Source organism: Callospermophilus lateralis, chromosome 17 (assembly GCF_048772815.1).
Source record: "Callospermophilus lateralis isolate mCalLat2 chromosome 17, mCalLat2.hap1, whole genome shotgun sequence".
Lineage (NCBI taxonomy): Eukaryota > Metazoa > Chordata > Mammalia > Rodentia > Sciuridae > Callospermophilus > Callospermophilus lateralis.
Window position 1 is genome coordinate 2341396 of NC_135321.1, and position 27947 is coordinate 2369342.

At 53.9% G+C, this 27947-nt stretch overlaps 1 protein-coding gene across 2 annotated transcripts in view; it reads left to right on the plus strand.

The window, feature by feature from the left end:
• The window catches only part of Znf516 (zinc finger protein 516), a 59913-nt gene that overhangs the window by 15761 nt on the left and 16205 nt on the right, over window positions 1-27947 (plus strand). For both annotated transcript variants that reach the window (XM_076837006.2, XM_076837007.2), the window contains exon 2: window positions 25451-26911. In XM_076837006.2, the coding sequence (XP_076693121.2) occupies window positions 25451-26911 (1461 nt within the window). The remainder of the gene's footprint in view (window positions 1-25450; window positions 26912-27947) is intronic.

Here is a 27947-nt window from a genome sequence, read left to right on the forward strand (position 1 = left end):
GGGCCGCTTCTCCTGCACTGCATTTCCTTAGGTCCCTTAAATGGGAAGATACTTTTATTTCCATATATTGGTCGACTGGCTTGGATATCACTTGTTTAATTTTGGCTTCAAACCCAAGTTGGTTACACATTTTAAAGCTGCTGATCCTTTTTTCTTTTGACTTAGCACTGTATTATAGGTTTCCAAAAAAAAAAAATGAGGATTAAAATTTTATTTATAATGAAGTGATTGCTAAAGGTAGGTATTTTTGCTTCCACTTTAATTCTTTTTTCATATTTGAGGCTGGTCCAACAAATACAATCTTTTGATTACTTTTTTTTTTTTTTTTTGGTAATAAATAAATCTCAGGCCAGTTTCCTTCAGCGTGTGACCAGGGTGGGCTGAGGCAGCATGTGACCTGGGTGAAGGATGTGGTGTGTGGAAGTGGAAGACCCCACTGGGGTTTTGCCCAAGGAATGGGCAAGAGAAGTTCTAAAACTACTGTATTTACTGACATGTTCATTCCCAAAACCTCGCTTATAATTTAATGTCAAAATTCCCATTGCTTTTGACCTCCAGGCTGAGCAACCTTTGTAACTAGGTAACTAGCAAAATGGTAGAGTTTTATGTGTGATAGATGGACACTCTTGGCTTTGGATATAAATGCCATTTCCTTCTGAGGTTGAGATGGTTTAATATTTTTTAACTTGGGGCTCTCTGAAATGTCGATACAGAAACTCAATGGCAGAGTCCTTCCACAGGGCATTGTATGTCTATGGAACACTAAGGGCGTCTTCAGTGCCCGGCTTTTCTCTGAGAGCTACCAGGTTAGTGAGTTAATCACATCCCCAAAAAGAGAACCATCCTTTCAAGTTTCATTTTGTTTGGTTTTAAGTAACAGAGAGATACCAGATGTCGATTCTGAAGCAGGCTTTGGGTTTGGGGATTGCGCACCTGTTAAGCGCGTCACCGTGCGTGCCTGTTGGGTGCAAGTGATGGGCCCAGTTGCCTAACGCTTTTGGTAAAGATGAAGCGTCACCCAGGCTGGGTGGAGCAGCAGTGAGCATGGACGAGAGGTGTTCCCTGAGGTCCCGGTGCTGCTCCTGGGGCTCTGATCTCCATGTCTTCATGGTGAACAACCTGTTGAAGCCCCTGCCTCGTGGCAGAGCCCGTTCTCTGAACTGAGCAGAGGGCCTGAGAGCTGGTCGCTGTTCCTGTAGTCGGGCATTCCAAGTTCAAAGGCGTTTCCTCGACCCTTTGCCGAGTCTCACTTCAGAACTTCGCAGCAGCCGTCGCCGGGCTGCAGGCTGAGTGGCATTGTGGAAACCTGTTCACTCCTCGATATCCCGTAGTCCCGGCCTGTATTCTCCGCGTTGTTTATGGAGATCCTGTGGTTGTGTTTGCCAAGCATGAGAACAGCTAAATATTCCTGCATTCAGTTTTCTTCCTCCTTTGTCTGCCTCTGAACAGCAGCGGTAATTTGAGATGAAAGCTCCCCTGCCCTCTTTAATTTGGAAGAGGGAGAGTGGGGCATGAAAGAAGAGCATGTTCTTTTATCTGCAGTCCACCGAGGGAGGAGTGGTACTGAATGTGTATTTCCATTTTCTTTCTTTTGGTTTGGCAATGACAAAATCTCAGTTTTGCCTCATGTGAGACTTTAAACCTTAGTTTCAGCTACTCTCACACTTGGGCATGTGGACGAGCCCTGATGTCCACACTGAGAGGTGCTTAGGTCAGGGTTTTGTGGTGAGTGTTTCAGGAACCACAGGGTCCTGTTCCCCGAGGCCCACCAGAGATCAGTATTGCAATTTCCGGATCCAAATACTGTCTCGGATTCACCTTTACGGTGTGAAACGGGATTAAATATTTGACTATGACCCCAAATCCCCAGAGAGTAGGTTTGGACAACTTACACATCTTCGATATTTGGAAGAGACCACACCTTTGAAGGTCTTCTGAAGCCTGGGCAGCATTGCGGGGCCTGTGGTGTCACATGGATCTGGGTGCTTCCTGGCTTTGCCTAAGAGGCAGAGGCCAAGTGTGACACAGACGGGTGCCTCCTATGGGGAAGTGGCCTCCTTCCAGGGAGCGGACTGCCATTTCCAACTAAGAAGCTTTTATCATTTTCTTAGAACTTCTTAGTGCACAGTGCTTTTCATTACTCAGCAAAAATCTGTGTTTTCTCTGAGTCTCCCCTTCCTTTCACTGAGATTCAGGATTCAGTCCACTGTGCCAGGAGTCGACCTTCTTTTCAGAATAATCGTACATTTAGTATAGAAGGATATATTGTTAGAAACAACTTACTCTGTTAGTATAAATTAACGAATGTGATTTGCAGTTCTTGAAAGTGGCCACTAGCCGTGTATTGACTCATTTGCAAGCTGAGCTAATCGGCAGTTGAGATGGGAGTGACTATTTAAAACCATACCTTTGGCGGTAAGATAGATGTTAATTGTCAAGGAATCACCCTGTCAAAGACTGGGGACTTTGTAACACTTCATGGGAGCTGAGCTTTGGAGACTGGGAGCTGGGATCAGAAGCGTAGAGACTCCAGGGTAGACGTGGTATTTCTACTGCTCTTTCAGCCAGGCTCTCCTTGCAGTTGAAATGGAGAAATAAAATTCCTCCTGAGCTCGTACAGAAGCGTCCTTCCCTGGGCAGGTGAGGTAGCTTGTCCCAGAGGGCCACACAGGCTTTTCCTTCCACCACACTGTGCGAGAGCCCAGCTCCTGGTGTGGCAGCCCTCCTGCTCTGTGGGACCACCCGCAGCCGAACCCTCAGGTGATGCTTTGGAGAGAGACCCTGCCAGCTGACACGGAGGTGGGCAGGTTCCCTTTGTAGGCCATCAACATGAAACCTAGATGTACTTGTAGCCACGCTTGCGGTGGCTGTCACAGCGTTAGGTCATACATGCCAAGGTGGCTTGGTGAGAGCTGCAGGTGACATTGATGCCAGAGATGCTCTTCATCAGGCTCTTTCGAGGGTGTCTCCTCGGCCGCCTCTTGCCTGTTACTGCTCACGGTGGATCCCACCGTTCCACTGGGGAGCGCATGCTGAGTCCTCATGCAGGCACCAACCGCTGACTCTGCTGCAGTAGTGGAAGCCAGATGCACTGTGTTACTCTCAGACCTTTCCTGGGAGCACGAGGAGCAGATGCGTTTTTATGTCATCCTTCTCATGATGTGTCATTTAGGAAATTAAAGACCATAACTTAATGCCAGTATTTATTTTATCTTTCACACAAATGGTACTTCAGTAAACCAGTTTGGAAAAGAAAAGTCCCTTCAGTAGCTCAGTGATACAGAAGTAAGAAACCTTGATGGCTCAAGCCTGGATGGACAGTCATGGGTGCTTTCCTGGGGTCTGTGGGGGACCCCCTTGGGTGCTGAAATCCATGAAGGCCTGAGTCTCTTGGAAAACAGCGTCGTGTCAGTGCACAAGCCCCGGGTCTTCTCCTATTCCTCTCTCTAGGTCACGAGCAGCACCTGACACAGGTAGAGGCCATGTTAGTGTGTTACCATGTGTTCCTCGGGGGATAATGACAGGGAGAAAACTGCACCCTCCGTGCACAGGTGTCTTTTTCCAGATCTTCCATTTGCAGTGGCCAAATCTATATGCAGAGCCCGTGGGTGTATGGCCCACCTGGGGCCATGGACAGGGGGTTGAGGCTCAGATGTTTGACTTAAAGGTCACCACATGTGGCATCCAGCCCCTCTGCCCTGCATGACAGCTAGTGCACATAGGTGTTTGTCTCCTGATGAGCAGCAATTTAAGAATTTAACATTGAATTTTACGAGTACCAGCTTTAAAAAAAAAGATGAGGGAAATCACATGTGCAGTTGGTGTACGAGCTGTGGATAATGTCGTTTTTCAGTGAAATCTTAACTTAAGTGCCTGCTAGTATGCTACTGAAGAGAAAGGAAAATTACTTATTCCAGTATTAAAGATTAATTTTAAACAGCTGGTTTATAAACAATGGCTGGAATGCTGGAAGCCAACAATGAAGGACTTAGGAGTCAGTGTGTCCATGTGTCTTTGGAAATCTTCCAATTTTTCTTAGAAATAACGGTGTTAGAGTGAGGTTTTTCAGAATGAGGGTAAAAGCCTGGTTTGATTGGCATTAGTATTTCTCAAGAATAGAACTTTTTTTCAATGTTTAAAACTCCACGAGAAGGGGGCTGGGTGTGTGTTCAGTGGTAGAGGCCTCGAGGCCTGTGCTACAGCCCCAGCACCTGCATCCCCCAGAAAGTTTCATAAAATCACACCTGTAATCCCAGTGGCTCAGGAGGCTGAGGCAGGAGGATCACGAGTTCAAAGCCAGCCTCAGCAATGGTGAGGTTCTAAGCAACTCAGTGAGGCCCTGTCTCTAAAGAAAATACAAAATAGGGCTGGGGATGTGGCTCAGTGGTCGAGTGCCCCTATCCCCAATACCCCTCAAAACAAAAGTTTCAAAATTTTTTTTTATCTTTTCAGTAAATGCACACACTGTTAAATGTTGTATCAATTTGAGAAAATATTCAGCTAAATATCAAGCAGGGTGTGCGCACTAGGCTTGAGTACATGGAGTGGCTGGACGTCTTCCTGACAATTTTTGCTTGTTTCTTAATATTTTCCTGCGGTATTCTTTAAAGACCTCTTTCACTTTTGGTTTTAAATGGCTCCACTCGAGCTGTGCCAGAAGTGGGATGCATTGAGAAAACATTGCTACCCAAGAGTGAAGTCACTTCTGAGGGATGCAGTGATCTGGGGAAGAGCTGGAGTGGGAGGCGCTGGATGATCTGAGGGGATTACATTGGACCGTCATCCCAGGATTGCTTAGACACACACACGGTATCTTATGAGGACGGTAGCAGAGAGGAGCCTGTTGACTTGTTCTGGGTGGCTTTCCTGGAGCGCACAGACCCTTCATGCCTCCACCCCAGCAGAAGGGCCGGGCACAGAGACACGGAGACTCCCAGAGTTCCAGGGAGCATGAGGGAGCCTGAGGTGACTCCGGCCTCCCTGCTTGCCTGTGACTGTGTCCAGAGTCTCTGGGGGTGGGAGGAGTGCTTTAAGGTGCCCTGTGTCACTGCTGTCACCTGGGGCCACTGTGTGCAGATTCGACTTCCTCTTCTCCTCCAGTGGCATGGCTCCTCGGCCACCCTTCTCCTGCAGTCTCTTAGCAGTGGCCAGAGGTTACGCAGTGTCACACACGTGTCTGTACCGAGCTGAGTCCCGGGCCATGACTCCCACCCCTCCCGGGGTCAGGGCCCTTTCAGGTCTTCCTGTTTGGGGACAGCCGTTCTGGGCACTTTGACCCTCGATACCCAGGCGGGAGCTCGAGTTTCTGTGGGTCAGTGTCCTCCTCTGGAAGTGCTGGCACTGGGAAGTGTAGCTGCCTGTTGGTCCCAGGAATGCAGCCTGATCAGGGACAGGGCCCGTGGGTATTGTCGCCTTTGAAGATAGCTCTGGTATCCAACAGCAACCGCGATGCCACTACCCCCTCCCCCCAGGGTGGGCTGCAGCTGCTCTGCATCTTGCTACCACCACGGAGCAGTCTGGAACCAGCCACGGGGGTGGGGGTGGGCGAGACCTTGGGTTCTGTCATCTGCAGCGGTCTCAGGCCACCTCTTCAGCGCTCCAGACTTCTCAAGATCATCGGAAAATTAGGGAAACACTGGTTTCTTCATCTGAGTGACCGATAAAGAAGGTGGAGGCTGGGGGTGGGCCAGCTCGGTGGGAGAGCTCTTGCTTGGCATGTGCGACCTCCTGGGTTCCAGCCCCAGCACTGCCAGGGAGGAAGGAAGGAAGGAAACAAATAAAGGAAGCAAGCCACACTTTAAATACTTAAAGAGCATCTTCGGCTGCAGGAACGGGACGGGACGGGACGGCCTTTCAAGTGCTGCATGCCCAGGGCCGGAGCTGTTGGGAGGGGCTCACCTCAGAGTGGGTGGAAAGTGTGTTGTCGGTTGCTCAATTTATGGGTGAAAGCAGAGGTCAAGACTAGGTTTCAGGTGCTCTGAGTCCACAATGACACCTTTTCGTAACTCGTTGAGTTTGGTGCTTCCGATGGGGCTGAATTTGGGGCGTCGTCAGTGCTTCTAGTTTCCCTTCCTTTGGTGAAGGCGGGTGAGCACTTGGCCCCCAGCACCCCTGACACGTGTCTGGCAGGTGAGCCGAGGTCAGGGTCTTGTGTGCTGAACTGAGGCCGAGCTCTGCTTCTGGCTGAGTCGTGTTGGTGGGGGCCGAGCCTTGCTGGCTGGGCTTCTGTGTGAGGTGTTGAGGGGACTGTTGATGGCACATTCTGGAAGATTCTCCTCTAGAGCAAGGAAGCAGAGACATCTGGACCTGCAGGCCTGGGTGCTGTCACACACTCTGAGCTGTCACTCCAGTGTCAGGCATGGAGCATGCTTTTTACCCAGGATGGCAAATGGCACCTAAGGCCTCACGGTCCTGTGTGGCATCGCCTCTGGCCAAGTGAGGCTGCCCACAGAGAGGCAGGGTTATGGGCCATTTCTGTGCCTGGGAGGAGCTCTTGGGCAGTACCTGGGGACTTGGAGTGCCACTCACTTGTCGTAGGGGAACAGCTTCTGCCATTGGTGTTTCATAGAGGCAGAGTGGGCTTAGAATCCTAGCTGTCCTTTTATGACATCTGTCTTGGTGGCATCTGAATGTTTCATCTCCTTTGAGGACCCATGATTCTTTTTACTGGTACATTGAGAGTGATAGTGAGCATGCTGCTGTTTCCAGCAGGGCCCCATGTGTGGGTGTGTGGAACCTGACGGGTCACAGAATTCCCAGGGGAGGTTTTGCTGATTAGGCATGTACTGCTTATTAATACCCGCTGAGCATTAGGAGGTCCGGGAGAATCCTGTGCCCCAAATTTCTCTTTCTCTACTTTGTGTCTGACTTAAAAATCACTTTTGGGCTGATTACAGGCACATACCTGTAATCCCAGCAGCTCAGGAGGCTGAGGCAGGAGGATCTCGAGTTTAAAGCCAGCCTCAGTTAGTTGCTTAGCCAGGTGCTAAGCAACTCAGTGAGACCCTGACTCTAGATAAAATACAAATAGGGCTGGGATGTAGCTCAGTGGTCGAGTGTTGCTGTGTTCAATCCCTGGTACCAAAAAATAAAAATAAAACCAGATCACTTTTGGTTTCTTTTTTTGAGTCCCAAAATAAATTTGCCAGAGAGAGTTTTCTGTTCTATCAGGACACTGTGGTTTCCCCCTTGCAAAGTAAGGCAGGCAGTCAGGGTTTTGGGTGGGACAGGAGCCTCGGCAGCCACTCCTGCTGGAGGTGGGCAGTGGGTCCTGTAGCCTCCTGGCTGGTGGAGGGGCCTCTCTGGGCCAGGTCATGAGAGTCCCAGACGGTACAGTGTCGCCCTACCTTGGGCTGACAGGAAGAGGCCAGCGTTCACCAGAACTGCCCTCAGGACAGGCAGGGTACAGACTGCTGACCCACGGCCCCGTCAGGAGTGACCAGGTGGCGCTCTCTGGGCCCTGTTCTGTGATGGCCACCGGGTTGGGGAGAGCCCACTCAGCTCCTGCCCGTGGTCTGCTGGCGGCCTTGGCTCAGGGCCTCTTCTCAGATCCAGCTGCAGGCCACGTGGGACTCGCTCCTTTAGCTTCCCGCGGTCCTGGCCACAGGCTCTGGGCTGCAGGCTTCAGAGAAAGTGGGAGAACCCAGCACCAAGCCAGAGGGTGCCCAGCGCCACCGGGGAGGCTGGCCACTAGGCCCGGGCTAGGTGTGACTGTTTATCTGACCTGCTTTCCTGGTGCTGTCTGTACCAGAAAGGCCGCTTGGCCCGTCGGTCGGCGTTATTGTTCAGTTTCTGGTTAGGTGAGATTCAAGTGCTTGCTTTTTTCATTTTTCTTTTTGCACGATTTAATTTTTACAATTAACTTCAAAATTAGCTTCTTAATTTTTTTTTTCTTTTTGATTTCAGTTGGCAAATTAGTTGTGCCAGTGGCAACATTTTCCAGTCTTTTTGAAGGAAAGGTGAAGAAGTAGAATTTTATTAATTTTAATAATACATTGTAATTAATTTTGATAATGAATTTTTTTGTCATTAAATCTGATAAGAAAATTCAGTCAGCAGAGAGTTCTAGGGTAGTATTTCTGATCCACACACAAAAATACCAGTCTTTATAAACTTATGCAGATACCCAGGCGTAGGATGGGAGCAGCCACATTGAGCACCTGGTTGGCTTTGGTTTCTGGCAGGCTTCAGGGTCCTGAGCAGCGGGCGTGGCTGGTGCTGGGGCTGTGCTCATGGCTGAGTGGGGCGTCCTCCTTTTGCAGATGGTCCCTGGAAGGAGTGGGTGTGCACGAGGCGCTGAGCATCGTCTGGCCTTTGGCAGAGTCCCACCTGCTCATTCTGCTTCTTGGGGACCCAGGAGGGTGCCAGGAGAGGGCAGCACACCTCCTGTGCGGCCTGTGGCACCAGGCAGGTGGCAGAGCACAGCACGGGCCCTGGAGGGGAAGCCGCATGTTTGAGGAGCTGCCCTGCTGGTTAGATGATCCTGCCCCTGGCCACAGGCCACAGGTGGTACCCAGCCAAGGTGGATTGTGTCAGACCCCAGCCGAAGCCTGGGAAAGGGCATGCGTGGTCAGCTCTGCACCCGGCACACATCCGCGAGCTCTTAACTCAGCCTCAGACGGACACGGGGGTGTTTCATGAGGACCCGGAGGGCTCCTCACAGCACAGGTCTGTCCCTGATGGGTGCCCCCGCAGGTTCAGATGGACCAGGAGCAGAACCCATTAGGACCATTTCCATGTGTGGGGAACAGCATTCCGGGAGGCAGAGCCCTTGCCGTCCCAGGGCCACGGAGGGGCCTGCGTGGAGAAGGGCTGGGGGCTTCACGCTTGCTCCTCTGTGGGCCCTTGGGAGCCACATGGAGGTCTCTGGTGCCCCTCCAGCTGTGGGTGGCCACCGTGTGGGCCTGGGTGGTGTGGGGTGACTGCCGGGTGGTCCTTGCCATGCATGCTGCACTGGCTTGGCTGCTTTTCAGTGACATTTGTCACTAGAGATTGGTGCGTACCCACCGGGAGCCTGCAGGAGCCACCTGGGTGGGGGAGCCAGGTCCTCCCAGACACCTGGCAGAGCGAGGCACTGTGGTCCACTCAGGGATGTGACCTCTGCTCTGGTGTGGCATGTGGCAGCTGTGGGAAAGTGCGGCCTGTGGGCCTGTCCCTTTAGGAAGCTGCCACCATGGGCATGGGTGCTTAGGGGCCGTGGGAGACCTCTCTGCCATCTGTGTTCCTTGAAGAAATTGTGACCATTGAAAGTGACTCTGTAATTTCCCCAGATTTTAAAAGCATGGGTTCCGTTTTTTTCAGAAATGTCTTTAACTTTTTATGTGTCATCTTCCTTTTCCATTTTCTTTGTTTTGGTGTTGGGGATTGGTCTAGGGCAGTTAGTGACTGGGCTGCATTCCCAGCCCTTTTTAGTCTTCATCTTGAGGCGGGGTCTCCTAAGTTGCTCAAGCTGGCCTCAAACTTGTAATCCTCCTGCCTCAACCTCCCGGGTCATTGGGATTACAGATGTGCGCCACTGTGCCTGGCATGGTGTGTCGTAAGGTCAGTAGAAGATGAGGAAATGAGATTCTGCTCAGCTCATTGTGCATGTCTGATTTTTCTAAGTTATCAAGGACAAAGATTGGATGCTTGCAGCTTTTAATGTTGCCTGAAAATACACACCCATTTTCTCCCTTTAAGAAGGTGTCTTCTTTGGGTTTTAGCTGGCCTTTTTGTGGCTATGAGATGGCATTCTCAGGGTTTGGGGTTGCCTGTAATGACCTAGCTGGGCAGCCACCGCCCCTGCGCCCCAGCAGCCCAGACCATGCTGCAGCTCTCTAGAGGAAAACCACGGAGACACATGGACTGCTGTGGATGTGACCACCTGTGTGTGGGGCTATGTCACACACCTGCCCTTGAGCTGCGTGTGATGGCACGCATGGTGCATGCGTGTGAGTGCCTGTGAGATTGCACACGTGTGGCTGCGTGTGGAGAGGCGGCCAGTCCAGCCAGCATGGGCAATGGAAGTTCATGGGGATGGCAGTAGAGAGTCACCTGTGGCAGACCAGGTACCTTCCGGGCTGATGACTCGGCAGCAGGTATTGAATGGGGCAGTGCCGCAGCCCGGCTGGCTGGGCAAAATAACCGGGGGGTGACAAACAACTTGTGTACCTTGATACAGCAGGAGTAGGAGCCGTTTCTTGTAAGACAACAGAGGTATTTATACATTCCACACAGACTTGTTTACAGACTCTAACATTTGCCAGGCGCCATCCTGACTTGTTTACAGACTCTAACAGGGTGGGTGGCTCTTGGTCTTGTGCTGGGACTCGTAAGCAATTTCTGGTCCACTTGGTTCTGAACGTGATCCCCAGCACCTTGAGAGAAGTGTAGGTGACTCACTGAGAGTGTGTGTAGAAGTCCCTGGGGTGGCATTTCTTAGATGACCTAACACAGATGTCAAGCATGACGCTGTGGTGTGACGTTGCAGTGTGACGGGTGGCGTGTTGTTGTGGTGGCTCCTGAGTGTTCTTGGTGACAGGACCTATAACCCTTCGGTGGTTCCCTTGTGCTCCCCTGACTGTCCGTAGCTGTCATGTTAACTTGGGGTGTGTTGCCAGGAGTGGGCTCCTTGGCCCTGCAGGGGCCTCTGCACAGTCTGGGTCCTTGCTGGCCTTTGTCCATGGCCTCTCCCTGCATGGGGGTGACAGAGGGGACACAGGTAACATCCATCTAGGAGCTGGGCTGCAGATACGTGAACAGGAAAGTGTTCTTGGGGGAAGATTTCACAGGTCAATCCAAGGGACCTGGGGGAACCTTAGGACCTCTGGCTGGTGGCCAGGGAGGTGCCGTTTCTCCTGATCTGCTCCTCTCTGGAGGGCGGCTGTGCAGACACATCCCAGTGTGCCCTTTGCACTCTCATTCAGCCACAGAAATGGGAGCTGATGGTCCGAATCTGTGTTCAGAGTTGGCCCAGGGGTGTCTTCAGGGAGCCACCCCTGCGGCTGGGTGGGGGGAGTTCCAGCCTGTCACCTGCCCACACGCAGGCACACATGGACACAGACACCCTCACAGCACACACGTGTCATCCTCCTCGTCCAGAGCCACCTTCACAGACTCAGGCCTCACCATGTACCCACTTTCTAGGCTGGGAGGGCTCAGGAGTGCACCCGCCTGGCCCAGGCAGGCCTGTGTGCAGTCCCAGCCCTGCAGGGGAACAAACCTGCTTCCACTGCATCTGCAGAAGGCTGGCTGGGAGCTGGCCCAGGGGAGGGAGTGAGTGGGATCTAATGAAACCACCCGCTCAGCTTCAGACACTGTTCAATCATGGATTCGTGTCCTCGCCTGGCCAGCCAGCTCCTCCTGAGACACAGCCAGAAACACTGCTCCAATGAGAAGAGGACTAAAGGATCGAGAAAAAATACAGTGGTCACACTGTGCTGGGTTGTGACCTGGGAAGACTGGCTTAGATTTTTCAGATTTTTTTTTTTCCTTTAGTACCAAGGATTGAATGCAGGGGCACTTAACCACCAAACTACATCCCGGTTGTGCCCCACCCCCTCCTTTTGTATTTTTTATTTAGAGACAGGGTCTCACTGAATTGCTTAGAGCCTCACTGAGTTGCTGAGGCTGGCTTTGAACTCATGATCCTCCTGCCTCAGCCTCCCAGGCTGCTGGGATTACAGGCTTGCACCACCACACCCAGCCACTTGCTTAGATTTTTAACTAAAATGTAAAATAAATATCAGTATCCATGGTTGAGTGGAACTTCCAAGGTTCAATGTTTATGGAATAGGTGAACTCTGCATGTGTGAGATTTGACAGATCTCTGTTTTATATCCATGTATTTTTTTAACCATGAAATGCTGTAACTCTGTCCCACTTTGTGGTACCAACAGGCCCACTAGCCACACAGGCCACCCTCAGCAATGGCTCCGTAGTGCACACCTCACCAAGCTCTGGCCCAGGGCACTCACAAGATGAGTACACAGAGCCTGAGGAGTGTGGATGTGTAATGAGGCCAGATGGGATGTTCATTTATTTATTTAGCTTCATAAAATAATAAAGTCTTAACTTTGTGGACATTTAGGTAGCAAGTCCTAGCAAGTGCTCAGAAATAGCAGTTCCCAGAGCAGTTCAGTCTGTTTTACCAGAAGACACACATTAGGGTACCCAAGAATGAAAATCATTGTAATGTAAGGTTCTGTTTGTAAAGGACTTGGGGACTAAGGACGTGTCCCCAGGACAAGGGACCCCCCCCCCAGAGCTTCCTCAGGCATATCTTAGGACTCCCCCTCTCCCTTCTCCCAGTGGCTCATTTCACTTCTCTCTGGCAGGGCCCCAGGCCCCCTGTTTACCTTCTTGCTGAGATTTGCTAAAGGAGTGCATTAAGAAAGGGCACCCACAGAGCAGGGGACTCCTTGGTCCAGCTCCACACTCAAAAACCGACAGTCATGATTTCTCTGGGGAATCGGTCCCTCGGTGGGATAAGTGCACCCCTGTCCTGGTGGCCCTAGCACAGCCCCATTGAGGCTGCCGCTTTCTTAACCCTGATCCTGCCTGAGCACTCCTGGTTTTCTGACTTGTTGCTGGACGGTTGTGGCTTGGGCCTGCTGGTGCAGGAATGGTCCAGGGCTGGGTGGAATGGATGGGGACTTTGCCACCGGATATGTGATGGCCCTGGCGCTCAGACCTCATGTCCAGAGGCTGCAGGGAGGCTGACCCCTTAGGCTGTGGAGATGCTCCAGCATATCTGTGCTTTAACTTCATAAGGAGCTACTTTGAAGCAAAGTAATAAAACCTAGTAGAAACCGATTTCAAGTAAGTCACTAAATTAATAGACTATTTAAAGGCAATTGCTACTTCATTATAATTGAATGAATATATTTTCAAAAGATTGTCCATTTTTGAGGTCAGATATGCCATCTGTAACTCCTAATCCAACGCACATGGATATATTACTTTGTTTACATTCATTTTTACCAGATAATTTAAGTATCTTTGAAGACTTGTGTCTTTAGTGTCTGATAATATTGATGAATATGCAAAATAAAATGTAAGATGCTTTAAGAGCTTTGGATAAAGTGCTTTCATCCCCACGATGCATTGCTGTACTGTCAGAGTTGTTTCAGAAGAAACAGACACATTTGAGGATCTTTTAACACAAGCTCTTGGTGTACTTTAGCTAATAAGTGCCTATCTTCAAAGGCGGAGGCACCCACCGTGTTCTAAGCAGGGACCACACATGAGCATCCGGGCAGCAGCAGGTCAGAAATTGGACACAGGCGCCCCCTCGTGGCTGCTCCCATACATTGCGCCGGGTGCCGGGCACTTGGGGCAGCTGCTGAGTGAAGCCGCTGTCCTCTGTCCGGAGAACACAGACCACTTGTGCTATGAAATGGCCTTTGTTGCAGTCCAGACACGTGCTGGATTTTAAATCTGAAGATTCTACTAACAATAATCCTGTTTTTTAAAAAATAAAATACATCAGCATAATTTCTTTATAAAACGCAGCATTTGGTTTTGTGTTTGCGTTCTTACGCATTACCACATCCAAAATGCCTTCTAAGCCACGTAAGCGCGGTATTAATCGTCTGTTGGAGAAAGTGTGCACTGTGGCTCTGCTTGAAGTCCTATTACCTGTTTGCTCCTAAAACATTTTTGGTACAAGAAACATTTTGTGTGCAGGTGGCTGGTGCTGAGGGCGTTCTTTGTGAGGAGTGGCGAGGAGCGATGCCAGCTCCGTTCCCGGGCGGGCGGGCAGGAGGATGGTTCCAGCAGCATGGTGCTCCGGGCTGGCTGGCCCCTGCCTGTGGGCGTCCTCATCTCTACACGTGGCCTTAGCCTTCCTCTCCAGCCATGACTGGGGTGTGTGTGAGGACCCCACCGAGGGCGTGGTGTGTGCTGGCACCGCCTCAGTGTGGGTCCACACATGGGGACGCTGGCTGCTGTCGGTCAGGATGGTGTGGAGAGGTCTTTGAAATTCGTTAGCTTTCTTTGTTCTCACCTTCTCAAATGGACAGATTTTTGGTAGGATTTTTTAGGATTAGGGAGTGAAGGGGGTATTCCGAGGTGTAGCAGCCATGGAAAAAAGGCTGATTCCGTTCACATTCGCATGGATTTGATCTGAGACAAAACAGGAGGCACATTCTCACTGCTGGGTTAAGGAGGCAGTCAATTCTGGGTTTCTAGAGTGTGCTGAGGCTCTAGGGCGTGGTACTGCTGCCTAGTGACCTTAGTGACCAAGAGCTGTTGTGGAAGGTAGGGGTATTTCAGTAACCTTAAAATTGCTGATTTGGTAACTCACTGATGAAGAACAGTTTTGAAAAGTAATTCTGCCTTAGATTTTGAGCTTTAGATTTTCTTGTGGCGCACGGTAAATTCATCCAGCCAGGAATCCTGCGTTGACTCTGGAACTGTTTTTCTTCAAACAGCAAAATATGGCTTCCAAAGGGCCAAGATGTATGCGCAATTTTCTATTAACACGAACAAGTTGGTTGTGCACGTTATTTGGGTCAATAGGTCTTAATTTCACGTTGTAAGTAATCTGTGTGAAAACACACAGGGAAAGCAGGGGAGCGACTTGGGGTAAGATGGGTGTTCCCTTACACGGGTTTCACGGCCATGGAGTCGCTGCTGGAGCCCGCCCCGGTCCCTTTCTTCCTTGACGTGTGCGCGCGCACCCGCTAATCTCCGGGCCTCACCACGGAGGCGCCTGGGGCCCGGCGCTGAGATAACTGCTGGCCCCGGACTGGACTGCAGGGGCAGCTCTTCCTTTGTAGGAAGCGCGCTGCCCCCTCTGGGTTCGCGGGGCCCCTGCCCTTGCGGTGGCCTTCAGCGCGCGCTGGGAGGCCCTGGCCGCCTTCCTGGCGCGTTTGGGGACCACGTGGCCTCCGGGAGGCGTGTCCGTGCAGGCCCTCCCGTGCCCTTCTCTGCCGGAAGTGCCAGCTGCTCTCTCTGGGCGTGTTCCTTTCCTTTTCCGGTGGCTGATGGCGCCACGTTCCCAGCACCCTTTGCTGCGCTTGCGTGCGGCGCGGCCTACGTTGGAGCCCGCGGATGCCCCCGTGCGTCCTCTGCTGGCCAGGGGCGTCCTGCGGAGCCCCTAGCGTTCCCGGATGTGCTGCCTCCGCACGTCCTCTGCTGGCCGGGGGCGTCCGGTGGAGGCCCAGCCTTCCCGGATGTACTGCCCCCCGTGCGTCCTCGGCTGGCCCGCGGCGTCCGGTGGAGGCCCCAGCCTTCCCGCATGCGCAGTGTCCGCGCGTCCCGGGCCTCCGGCGCGTCTCGCCCGGGGTGTTTCACCGTCCGGGTGACCGCGAGCTCCAGCGAGGCCCCGGCCTCTCGTGCGTCCGTCTCGGGCTGGCCTGTCATTCCTCGGCCCAGATGTATTTTGGTCGCCAGCTCTTAAGGACGTTGGGAGCGACAGAGAAGGCTCCTCCCAGAAGAACTATTTAAAAACTGACATTCTTGCTCTCAATTCAAGTTTCTTTCTTTTTTTTTTTTTAAAAAAAATATTTATTTTCTAGTTGGAGGTGGACACAATACCTTTGTTTTATTTATTTTTATGTGGATCGAACCCAGGTCCTTGCACGTGCAAGGCAAGCGCTCTGCCGCTGAGCCCCCACCCCAGCCCCTCAGTTCAAGTTTCTTTAAAAAAAAAACAAATCAGTAATATGTGTTACAAAAGCTACTAGAAATTTATGAATATTGAAATTAGCTGAAAAAAACCTTAAAAATATTTGTGATACAGTAGTCCTCACCCGCAAGCTCTCCTCCTTGGCATCAGGAGGGTCCCTACAAGCCCCTGTGGCTGCAGTCACTGTTCTCGCTTGGACGAAGGCGGCATCTGCGCCAGTCCTAAGTCCTGTCCGCTGCCGGCTGGTACCCGCCTTTCTTGTCCTGTACAGGGAACAGCTAGGGGTGGAGGAAGGAGAGTGGGGCAGTTTCACATCCCCACGCATGTCCACGCTGCACTGTCCACCCTAGGGCATCGCTGGACTCCAGCGGGATCTCATGCCTCCATTATCTCGCACCCTTGCCTCCTGTGGCTCGGGCTGGCTGGGCAAGTCTCACGGTTGTCTGGGCGTGACCAGGGTCAGGGGTGTCCCATGTTGTGGGCCTTTGGAGTGTTTTGTAGAGAAGTTCTGTTCCAGGTTGAGCCCATGGGGGTTCCCAGCTGAAGTCCCTGTGCTCCAGGACCCTGCTCAGCACAGAAGGGGCACAGGCCCCTGCCCTTGGGTCACTGTGGACACCTGCTAAGCCCACCTGGTTCATCTCGCAGTAGCGCTTCCGTGGCTGTCCCTGCACTGCTGCCTGGTTCTCATACACTCCATGGTAAGCACCTGAGACGCTGCGGCAGCTGAGACCTGCTCAGACCAGACATCTTCTGGGGCCACTGAGGCCGTGTGGTCTCCATTGACTGGAGGATCGTCCTGTAACTCAGGGTCCATGAGCGCTGGAGGTTCCTGTCCCACACACCTAGAGCATGGAGTTCACAGACCACGGGGAGAACTCAGGAGCAGGTTTTAGGAGCACCCAGGGGCAGCCCCAGCATGAGGTGGCTAAGGGGGCACCCTTGCAGCTCTGTGCAGGAGTGTTGTACTGTTTGGATGAGTCCCCTTGATTGTTCCTCCGTGAATTGATTGACACTGTACAATTTCTGATCCCCATGGCGGGATGACTCAGTGGGTTTGGTAACCTGGGTTTGTCCTGTACCTGCTCCTTAAGACAGAAGGATCGCTTGGCCCAGACAGCGAGCTCCTTGGTTTGACTGAACCTGGGTCCGTCAAAGACGCCTGGGCCACAGCAGGATGTCTGGATAGCCAGGTGCCAGGGGGCCTTCCAGTCGGGCAGCCCAAAGCAGGCTCCGGCCTGGGGTTTCCACATGAGCCTTTCCCAGACTCTGAGCGCCTGACCTGGCCTTTATTGACTGGTCAGCTGCCGTGTGCCGGACGTGCTGGGAACTGGTGACAAAGTGTTTCCTGACTGATCTGGGGGGTGAGGCCTTCTGTGCGCCTGGAAAGAGTCAGAGGAAGCTGTGTGTGCAAAGGGCCTGAGGTCTCTTAAGTTGGAAGCCCCTCTGCTCTGTTGGCCCCTGGAGATGCTGGATGAAAGCAGATCACCTGGTTGTGCTCAGCGTGTGTTCCATGAGCACGTGGTGGCACTCCACCTGTGCTCCTGTGACTTAGTGTGAGAGACTGTAAGACTCTGCCTGTGGACCCAGCCAGCTCAAGTTGAACAGATGGGCTTTAGAGCGTCTGAGACACACAGCCTTGGAATACTGGATGGGCCGTCCCTGGCCTGGGACCTGCCTTCTTTCTGCCACACTCTCCCCACTGGCCTGCCGGGTAGGTTCCTGTCTCTGCTTAACAGCTAGGGGTCCTCCTTCTGTTTCTCCTGGGAGCCTTGCTGTGTCCTGGAACCCCTTGAAGCCCTGAGCCCACTGCCCAGAGCCTGCTGCCCGTTCGGAGCCTGCCGTTGACAGGAGATTCTAAACCCGTGACTGTTGATAGTGGGTTGCCCTTGGTCTCATAGTTTGTCTCTATCTAGTGGGAAACAGAGTCTTTCCTGCCTGTCCAGAGATGCCCTGCCCTGTTCTGCCAGCCTCCCACTCCAGGGACGGAGAGGAGAGGGTTCCCCGCCCCTGTGCAGGTGGCCCCCTGCAGTGGTTCTCCTGGAATCCTGGCTGAGCCTGCGCCAGTTCTCCCTCCCCTCCTGTACCACCAGTGCCGCTCAGCCTGTCGGGAAGCAGGAGGGGCCTGGTGGAGTTGGGGACCCGTGACTTCCCACCCGCGTGGTTCTCAGGTTCGGCCTCTGGCCACCCGTGGAAGCCTCTGTTCCCTTTTGTTTTTAAGCACAGGTTTCGTGGGTCTGGTGAGGGCTGGAAACCTTGTCCTGGGACTCTGACACGACTGTGTGGGGACAGCGGCTCTGACCCAGGTGCCCTTCGAGGAGTAGGTACAGGTCTGCTGTGGCCTTCAGGACCCAGCTGTTGGCGAGCTTGGGACAGGCGCAGAGTGTGCAGCCCGGTCCCCAGGGGCAGCTGTGGCCCGTTGCCTGGCCATTGTCCTAAGGCGCAAAGCTTTCCTTTCACCTTCTTTTCTCTTTAGTGGCTTGTGGCTTCCCCAGAGATTCCTCTTTGTAGGCCCAGCCCTGCCCAGTGACCTGCTGGGGTCAGCCTCCCTCACCTCCCACCCTCCTGGGGCCTCAGGCGACCTCAGTGTGGCAGCTGTGGCTCATGGGCTGAGGACTGCTGGACTCCTTCTGGGCTCCAGTGCCTGCCAGCCAGATGGTCTCACAGCTGCCTCGTGTCTCAGTCTCCTCATCTACAAAATGGGACAGCAACACCCACTTCCCAGAGCTGTCGAGAGCCGAGGGCTGTGTATGTGCGGGCTCTGCGTGGCTCCTGGCACCTGGGAGGCCGTGGATGTACGGGCTCTGTGTGGCTCCCGTGGATGTGCGGAGCCCCAAGTGGCTCCTGGCACCTGGGAGACTGTGAATGTGCGGGGCCCCACGTGGCTCCTGGCACCTGGGAGGCCATGGACGTGTGGGGTTCCACGTGGCTCCTGGCATCCAGCACACCCAGCACAGGGTGCACTTGGCCTCTGTACGAATCGTATGTGAGGCTGGGAGACCCAGCTTCCCCTCTCCCAGGTGATGGGAGGCCTGGTACTCACCAGCTCCAGCCTGTGAGTCCACGGTCTCCGTCAAAATGCCAGCCACGTGATAGTGCCATGGGTGTGCTGCAGGACAGATGAACCGCCTTGGGCTCCTATCAAGGTCCCTTGTAGCTGATGATTTCTCACTAGGGTGACATCGTGTCAGAATCAGCAGTCTCTGGTTACAGCCCCACTGACCGCTTGAGGAATTGGGAGCTAGGCCAGCAGTTGCCAGAGACTGACAAGCTGGCACTGGAACTCCCCACTCCTGCGCCACTCAGCAAGCGGCGTCCTTGGTGGTGCTTATCATGCGGTGGACAGAGGAACAGAACTGTGGTTGCTCCTCAGAACAGGGACATGTGGGGTGACGAGCATCCGAAGTGATCATTCTGCAGAAATGAAGACTCAGCTGTCCCACAGCTTCCAGGAGGAGTGCTTCGGAAACTAAGGCATGGCTTCTGGTGTGGTTCCCGGTGGATTCACCACGTCACTTAGAGCCATGGGATCCAGGGAGGAGTGGAGGGACCTCCCATAGGTGTCGGGGAGGTGCCTTCTGCTCTGTCTGCAGAGCTGCTGTCCCATCCTGCGCCTGACCTCTCCAGGGACAGGAGGGCGGCTGAGTGCGCCTGGCCTGTTCTGCCAAGCCCTGGCCTCCACTGGTTCTGTGGACCCGCCGAGACGTGACCAGTGCTGTCCGTCCTGGCTGCAGTGTGTGTTACAGGGGCTGTGCTGACTGCTCCCCAAGGGGCCGATTCCTGGCCTGGCCGTGGTGATGTCCCACCTGTGATGGCACAGGCTCCTAACAGCGCCGATGTGCCTGCGGAGCTGCCCTGCCGAGCCCATGTCCTCTGCCCACCCGTTCACACCCTGAGCGGTGTCAGGGCTCTGGCTGCCCCATCTGACAGCACGCCCCATGTTCCTACATCACCCTCCTGTTGGCCCCACTTGCCTGCGCGCCCCTTGCATCCCTCTCCAGTTGCTTGGCTTCCAGAACCAGCCTCCACCCCAGCCCTGAAGGAGGAGCTCTGTGCCTTGGTTGTCCCTGTGTGCTTCTGACCCCGGGCCGGCCCGTGTGGCTGGGGCGTGGAGAGGGCCCTGCCCGCCGCACCCTTCCCTCCTGTGCTGGGCCAGCGTGCTGGCTTTGGGGTCTGATCTTACTCAGGAAAACACAAACCCGATTGTTGTAATCCAATGTTGAAATCACAAAGATTCAAATCCCTAAAGTCTAGAATTCCCCAAATCACAGTCTTGGAAGATTAAGATTCTGAGTGTTGATCCTCAAAGCCAAGTTCCTGAAAGCATAATTCTCATGGGAAGAAAAAGCCAGATTCTGGGAGGGTGGTGGTCTGTTTCCACCATAAAGCAGGGCCGTTGTGCCACAGGAGGTTTCGGTGGAACCTGGGTGAAAACAGAAAGCTCAAAGCTGATTGTTCCTGGTCCTGTGAACATTGAAACCCCTCTGTGGCCACAGCCAGGCAGCGAGCGGACTTGCAGGCTCTAGATACGATGTCCAAACGCAGGCGCAGTGGGTCTCCAAGACCACAGTGGGAACCTGTGAGGGAGGAGGAGCCCCCTGCCCTGACCGCAGCCCAGCAGCCCAGCAGCCCAGAAGCCCCTGCTCCTTTCTGGGGCCTGGGCCTGCCCCCAGCACCCTTCTTCAGAGAGCAGGCCTTCCTCACAGCAAGGGAGCTGGCACAGATGACCAGCAGGCACCACGGGAGTAGGTGCACCTGCCAAGGGGTGAGTCGGCCCTAGAAGGGAAGCCGCTACTCACCAGCGCGAGACTGCGGAACACGGTGATCCTGAGGTTGGCAGCCCTCAGCACTGCCCTGCGCGGGTGCCCGTGATCCCTGGCACAGGCTTTTGCATCTGTCAGATTTTCTTTTCAGTGTTAGTCGTGTTCTTAGTTCTCTCTCTGTTACGGTGGTCCGCGTCATGTGTCTGCAGTCTGCTGTGCTCGGGCTCCATCTTCGAGTTATTCCTGGCGCTGGGGTGGAACCCGACCAAGGCTTGTAGAGTTCTCCTTTGTTTTTTGCAGTTTTGCAAATCTGACTCCAGAAACGTGTCACTGCACTACTGCCTGTGTGTGTGAGCATTGGGCCATGAGAAGACCCAACCTCTGCAGTAAACATGGAGATGGCCTTTCGAACATCTGCATTTGTGAAAGATGAAATTTCTTGAGATCTCTGCTCTGTGCACCTGAGTGTGTGGTGGCTCCCTTACCCTGTGCACATTCCAGGTGACGGCGGTCACAGAGCGCATGTCCAGTGAGCCTCACAGCCGTCTGGCTTGTGGGTTCCACCTCTGGATCTGTCATCTGCAGATGCAGTTGTCTGCTCACACCTTACACACCCGTATGACTGAGGTTAGCACACCTAGTCTTCATGCTTATGGAGGTTCATACGCCACTGTGACTTGTTGTGTGGCTAGTTCTGTCGTGTTTTTATGTTTCTCAAATAAACCCCCCTTTAAATGTTAATAAATGCTCTTAAAGAATTTTTAACAATTATTATTTCTAGAATTAACATCTCCCAGGATTTCAGCTTTCTGGATTTTAGGCTTTAGGAATTTGGACTTCAGAGATGGTGATCTTTCAGATTTCAGCATTTGAGATTATGGTGTTTGGGACTGTGTCTTTCAGGATTGTGGCCCAGCTCTTTCGTCTGATCTTTGTTCTGGGCCCTGTGACTTGCCCTGAGCTGGTGGTCCCCTCAGACCTTGGGGTCATTCCTGTGGCTCTGCTCTTCAGCTGGATGCTCTCTCCTTACACTCTGCTCTCCCTCAGGGGTCTCATCTGTTAGTTCCCAGGTTTCCTTCATTTTGTTGGCGGCTTTTGAATCTTTCTGCTGTTGGGGAGGGGAGGGTCAGCCTTGTTCTGACATGGTGGTCCAGGCTCATTTCCTCACCTGGTTCACTAGTCAAAGTGTCAGTGTGGTCACAGGAGGATGTTGCTGTAGCATTCCCCTGAGGCTGCTCTCCTGGTGGACCTGGGAGTCACCACTCCAGGCAGCGGCTGCAGGTCAGCTCCCAGCTGGCCTCTGAGCTGGGCCACATTCTCCCACCCAAGTTCCAGCTAGGAGTCCTCTCATAGGAGAAAATCAAACCTGGGAGACTGCGTTTCAAAGCCAGAACAGCAAGACGCACAGAATTGCTGTAACCTGTGTTCCTGCAGGTGCCCTGCAAGACACGTTTCTCCCTGTGTCGAGGAGTCTGCAGGCCACCCCTGCGCTGTTCTGCACTGTGCAAGCTCACAGATGTGTGGGGTTGGGAAGCAGAGTGGCGTCGGGTGTCTGAAACCCCGTATGCAGGTAGGCCCGTGACCTTTGTGTCAGGCCAAGTGCCTGCAGGAGACACGTCGGACCTGAGCTTGGGCCCGGGGACAGGACTGCTGTGCTCGTCCTGCTCTGACAACTGATTCGCACACTGTCCTGCCCAGCACCCTGAGTCTAGAGCAGGGCTGGGAGGGCACAGGCCTGTGGAGGGGCTGGCCCGCTGCAGGTGGCCAGGCTTCACCGTGGGTTCTGATCTGGGGCAGCAGGCGTCCAAGCAGACAGTTGGGCCATCGGTGCAGTGGAGAAACTGGGACTTGCTGACCTAGGGGGCCTGCAGGCTTTCCCTGTGTCCTCGGAGGGAAGGGTACAGGTGTGCCTGCTGGTTTCTGTAGCCGGTCTCAGCCACCAAAGTTGCACAACTGCTCTAGATGTTTGGCTGCATGTGAAAAATGCCATGTTTGTGGGGCTGTCACAGTGAGACTGTTGCTCACAGTGAGACTGTCACAGTGAGACACTGAAACTGGAGGATGTTTAAGTCGGGGCCTCCTCTTTTAGAAAGGAGATTATCGTGACGAAGTTAAAGGATGCAGAGCCAAGTAACGGCCTCCCAGGTGACTGTACAGTGTCAGGGACAGGGTCTGTTCACGGCCATCTGGTGGAGCCCTTTCTGTCAGGGAGCAGCTGTGTCCCCACTGCCATGGTCTCTCCATGGTGAACCTCGTCTTCTTCCCAGTCTCAACCTGAAGAGCCGCGGTGCCATTCCCTCCCCGCTTGCTGTCTCCCTCGCCACCTGAGACCTTCAGGGAGGCCCTAGGGAGGCAGTGTTGGCAGCCACCTGCTCTCTTGTCACTTCTCCCTCCCTGTGACATGGACTTCAGGAGCTCAGGGTACAGCCTCTGGCTGCAGACAGGCCCCACCTCCATGCCCCACAGGGCAAAGCACTGAGACCCCCGTTCCACGTGGGACCTTCAGAGAGGCTGGATGGCAGAAGACGCCTTCTGTGGAATTAAGCGTATGTGGTGTCACGCATGGGGATGCCCAGCTGCTTGGGACGATGGCAGGAGCAGAGTGGGAGAACCCCCACCAGATACTCTGGAGGAGGCTGGAAAGGGGAGTGTCTGGGGTGACAGCGTGGGGCAGCGTCCTAGAGAGTGCACACATGTGGGAGGGTGCACACATGTGGGAGGCTGAGAAGCCCAGACCTGGCCCCCCCAGCCTTGAGGCACAGCCGAGTCTCAGCAGCAGCGCATCCCTGGGGAGGGCTTTAAGTGTCAGAGGCCATGCAGAACGCATTGCTGACAGATGCAGAGAGCCCAGCACTGTCCTGACAGCAGCTCCCAGCGGTCGTGGAGGCTGGACATCAGCCTCGCTCAGATGGCAAGTGCTTCAATACGTGGGTTCCACCGCAGTAAAGCCATACAGGGGACGGGGTGATTTCTGCAAAGGCCCTTGGGTGTTTCTGCATTTTTAAGGTGCCTCTCAGAGACCTCAAACAAGCAAGTCTCTGAACCTCGAGGGCTTCTGGGTTTTGCTGTGAAGCTGCCCGTAGAAGGTGGGCCAGGCCTGCCAAAGCCTGATCGGTGCTCTCGTTTTAAGACCTCACACGAGGGAGCAGGAGTCGTCACCCTCCTGGGTTACTGCTGGGTCCAGGAGCCAGGTTGAAGGAGGCCACAGGCCTCTCCCGGCCTCCTGGGGTCCACGTGGGTCAGGCGCTCCGCCCACGTCCGGTGGATATTCCTTTGAGGCATTTTGTCAGTTTCCTCCCATCAGTTACTTTACGGATTTGGGGTTATATTCTTTGCTTAGGGTTATTTATTACTTAGTTTCTTGGTCAGAGGTACTAGAAGTTCTGGGTAATGTTTTATGGTGTTCACTGGAGCGTGAACTCGGGTGACTCTGACCGTTGTGCTCAGAAGGCCCCACATGTGCAGCGTCGGATTTCACAGCCTTGTGTTTCCACTCAGGAACCAACTGGTGGCCTTTGGCCTGTGTTTTCATAAATTCTCAGTCCTTTTAATACGGGGACCCACCCACCGCATGTTCCTCCCTGTGAGCGCTTAGTGATGACTTCGCGTGCTCTGAGCATCCCTGAGCTCAGCACGAGCGAGACCTCCTTTCCTGTTGAAGTCCAAGTGAAGGGCCCTGTTCCTCAAGAAGCGCCTGGTCCTTTTCCTGTCTGAGCAGTGGCTGCTTCTACCCACAACAGATGAGCAGACCTGGCCCTGTGCCAATGCCAGCCCTCTGGGGTGACGAGAGGCAGACGGCTTACTTTTGCTGGTCACCACATCCTAGACACCTTTTTACATGGGCATAATCCTTTAAAAGGGCTTGTGAGTGCGGCTCACCAGCTGCTGTAGGTGGAAAGGGGCATTTGTCCCCTTTCCCTCTGGGCTAGTGCCTCTTGCAGTGGGTGTTCCTACCCTGACTGGGAGCCTTTGGATAGATCGTTGTACTAATAAGGTTGAGTTTCTGAGTCTTGCCTACAAAAATACACCCAGAACGTTTTAAAGGAACATTCTGGGTGAGTAGATGCCTACATTCCACAGAATGTCAAAATCTCAAAGATATTATTTAAAAACCACTGTCATCAGAGCTTCTCAGAAACAGACACCTAAGGTTTTAATCCTCTCCTGAGCAACATGGCTGGGGGAGGAAGGGCCGCTGTGGGCTTTTGGTGATGAAGAATCCCACCTTCTGCAGTTCAGGAAGCTTCACCAGGTCCAGAATGGTGTCCCTCTTGTGAAATTTCTAGGTGTAAATAAATCCAGGGCAGGCGTAGGACAGGCTTCCTGCTCACGTGTGGTGTCTTCCTGGATGAGCTGAGGGCTGTGTTCTCCCCAGGCATGCTCGCCCCAGCTCTCGGGCCCGGCTTCAGGAGCTCCCAGCTCAGCGCTGCACCCAGGGCATGCATGGCTTCCTTGGGGTGGATGACCCCTGGGTGACCAGGCAGACAAGGATAGAATGGCCACCTCTTCACTCACAAGCCTCTGAAGGGAAGGTGGCATCCAGGTTAGGACTTGGAAATTGCCTTCACGGGGAATTTCTTGGGTTGGGCTTCTGCTGGATTAAGCTGCAGTTTGGGGCAGGCCCTGGGTCCTGCAGAGGGACTGAGCCACTGTCAGCCCTCTGTGTGCCTAGGGCCTGCGACTGACTGCTCCGGTGTTCTTAGCCCGGAGTCCACGGGAGCCCTGGTGGAACAGTGGCTGAAAGCCACAGACGTATTGTGTGGTTATAGGTGATTGAGTTCTCTCCCCAACGCTGCACACGTGGGGCACGTTGAGTGAAATGTCACTGTCAGTTGACTAGTAACAGTGGAGATAGGTGCACGTGGCTGGGGACCCAGCTGCTAAGGAGAGAAGCCCTGCATGGCACAGTACCGCCTGCTGCTTGGTGGGCTCCTGCAGAAGTCCTGGGTGCAGGTCCGGAGCAGGAGCCTTCTCTGCGGCCACAGGCGTCTTCGCTGCACCAGGGCCACTGTTGGATTCCTGTCTTGCTGTGTTCTGACTGGAAATGGTAACCTCCCCTTTCACGTTTTGCATCCTCCAGGGGGACAGCCGCGGCGCTGCTGCTCTTCCGAAGAGGTAGCATCGACTGTGCTCTCCAACGGAGACCAGAGTCACAAACCTGGAAATAACCCGCCAGAAAAAGCCGCCAGTGAGTGCCAGGCGGGGGTTGCAGCTTCTGTGTCCATACTTGAAGGCAGTAGCAGAGAGACTTCCAAACGCCCTGAACAACATAGATATTCTATTGACTTAAAGATGCCAGCATTTCACCCCAAGCAGGAGGCGCCCAGCTCTGGCGACGGTGTGGATTTCCCTTCAGTTATGGAAGGAACTGACTTGCAGCCTGCACTGGAGAGCCATGCTGGCCACCCTAAAGAAAAGCTGTCTGATTTGCACAATAAAGAGCATTCTGGGGGAGGAAAAAGGGCGCCCTCTGCAGACCTGATCCCACTGGATTTGAGCATGAGGTCCACCCGGGATGAACCTGGCAGTAAGGAAGCGGTCCCCTCCCTGCAAGCTGCTTTGGTCACTCACCCATGTCCTTACTGCAGCCACAAGACCTACTACCCGGAGGTTCTGTGGATGCATAAGCGTATCTGGCACAGGGTCAGCTACAACGCCATGGCCCCCCAGTGGACGCAGCCCAGTGGCCACAAGAGCATCAGAAACCACTTGGTCTTCCTGGCCCGGAGCGGACGCACGGGCCCTCCACCCGCCCTTGGGGGCAAGGAGTGCCAGCCCCTGCTCCTTGCTCGTTTCACCCGCACTCAGGTGCCAGGGGGTGCGCCAGGACCCAAAGGCAGCTCTTCTCCCCTGGGGGCCACCATGAAAGCCGCTAGCATGCCTAAGAATAAGGAGAGCCATTCCGGGAGCCCCTGTGCACTGTGGGCATCTGGTCCTGATGGGTATCGGCAGGCCAAGCCAGGCCACAGCCAGGAGCCTCCCAGTGCTGCAGGGCAGGGGCCCCCAGCCAAACCCAGGCCGGAGGCCAGCTCCAAGCCAGCGTCTGTCCTGGGCAGTGGGGGCCTCGGCAGAAGTGCCACCCCCACGCCCTCTGTCATAACCCGGGTGGGTGCCCAGCCACTGGCCAACAGCAAGCCCGTGGAGAAGTACGGAGCACCCTCGATGGGGGCTGGCTATGCCCCTTCAAATAAGCACAGTGCCCCTGACTCCCTGAAAGCCAAATTCAGCCCTCAGGGCCCACCTCCTGTGAAAGGTGAAGGGGGCCCTCCACTACCTCCCCGTGAGCCCCCCTCAAAGGCGGCCCAGGAGCCGAGGACTCTGGCCACCGGTGCTGCAGGATCCAGAGGGGACGCAGCGTTGCAGGCCCAGCCAGGAATGGCCGGGGCGCCCCTTGTCTCGCACTCCACCAAACAGGAGTCCGCAGCCGAGGGCCACGAGAAGCGTTTGGACATCCTCAACATCTTTAAGACGTACATTCCAAAGGACTTTGCTACGCTCTACCAGGGCTGGGGCATCAGCAGCCCTGGGCCGGAGCACAGAGGTAAGACTTGTGGGCTCCCTCTTCCCTGGATACCCAGGAGCCCCCAGGAAGGTTTGCAGGTGTGCCATCACATGGCATGCTGTCCTCCTGGCCCTGGCCAGCCGGGAGGATGGGAGCAGCTCCCCCAGTTCCAGGGTGACCCTGTGGAGACTGTGCCAGGCCCGCGGTGGGTGAACCAGCCTCCCTGCTGAGTTTGGAAACCCGGCCCCTTGCTCCACATTGAAATCTGAAGGAGCAGGCTGACCAGAGGACTACCCGCCCCCCTTTTTGTCATCTTAAACAAAGCCTTGGTAGAAGTTGGTTGTCCTTGTTTCTCAAAGGAGGATGTCCATTTGAAGTGGCCATTGAGTCTTACACGTTAACTTCAGAACATCTGAGCAGCCCTCCAAGAGCAGTGGCCCATGAGCTGTAGGACCCCAGAACTGGCTGCTCTGCCGCTCCTGAGCCCGTGTTCCCCGTCCCCGGTCCGGTGGCCCTGGGACCTCTGTGGAGAGCATACGGAGTTGCTGACTGAGCCTCTCTTGGGACCAGAAGGGTTTTGGATTTGGATTTGTTTGGATTTTGGAATCTTTTCATATGTATAATGAGAAATCTTGGGAATGGGATCCAAATATAAAGACAAAATTCATGAAGGTTCATGTGTACGTTATGCCCAGACTCTGAAGGTAATTTTACATAGTGACTTTAATAAGTTTGTACATGAAACGACGTTTGTGTACTTTGACCCATCAGGGCTCAGTTGTGGAGTTTTCTTCTTGTAGTATCATGTGAATCAAAGTATTTTGAATTTTGGAGCATTTCAGATTCTGGGATTTCAGATTAGGTTACTTGGCCAGTACTGACCAGCAGTTTTCCTCATGCCCCGTTGGATATGATACTCTTGCTCTTGAGTGTGAATCAGAGGTCACTCTAACTGACCATCCAGAACACCAGGAAATCTAGACCCTATTGAAACAAAGCGGATAAGCCTGATGTAGCGCTGTCTCCCCGTTTATTACCAGGGTTGTGCCAGTGCTTCTTGGAACAGAATGTCTGT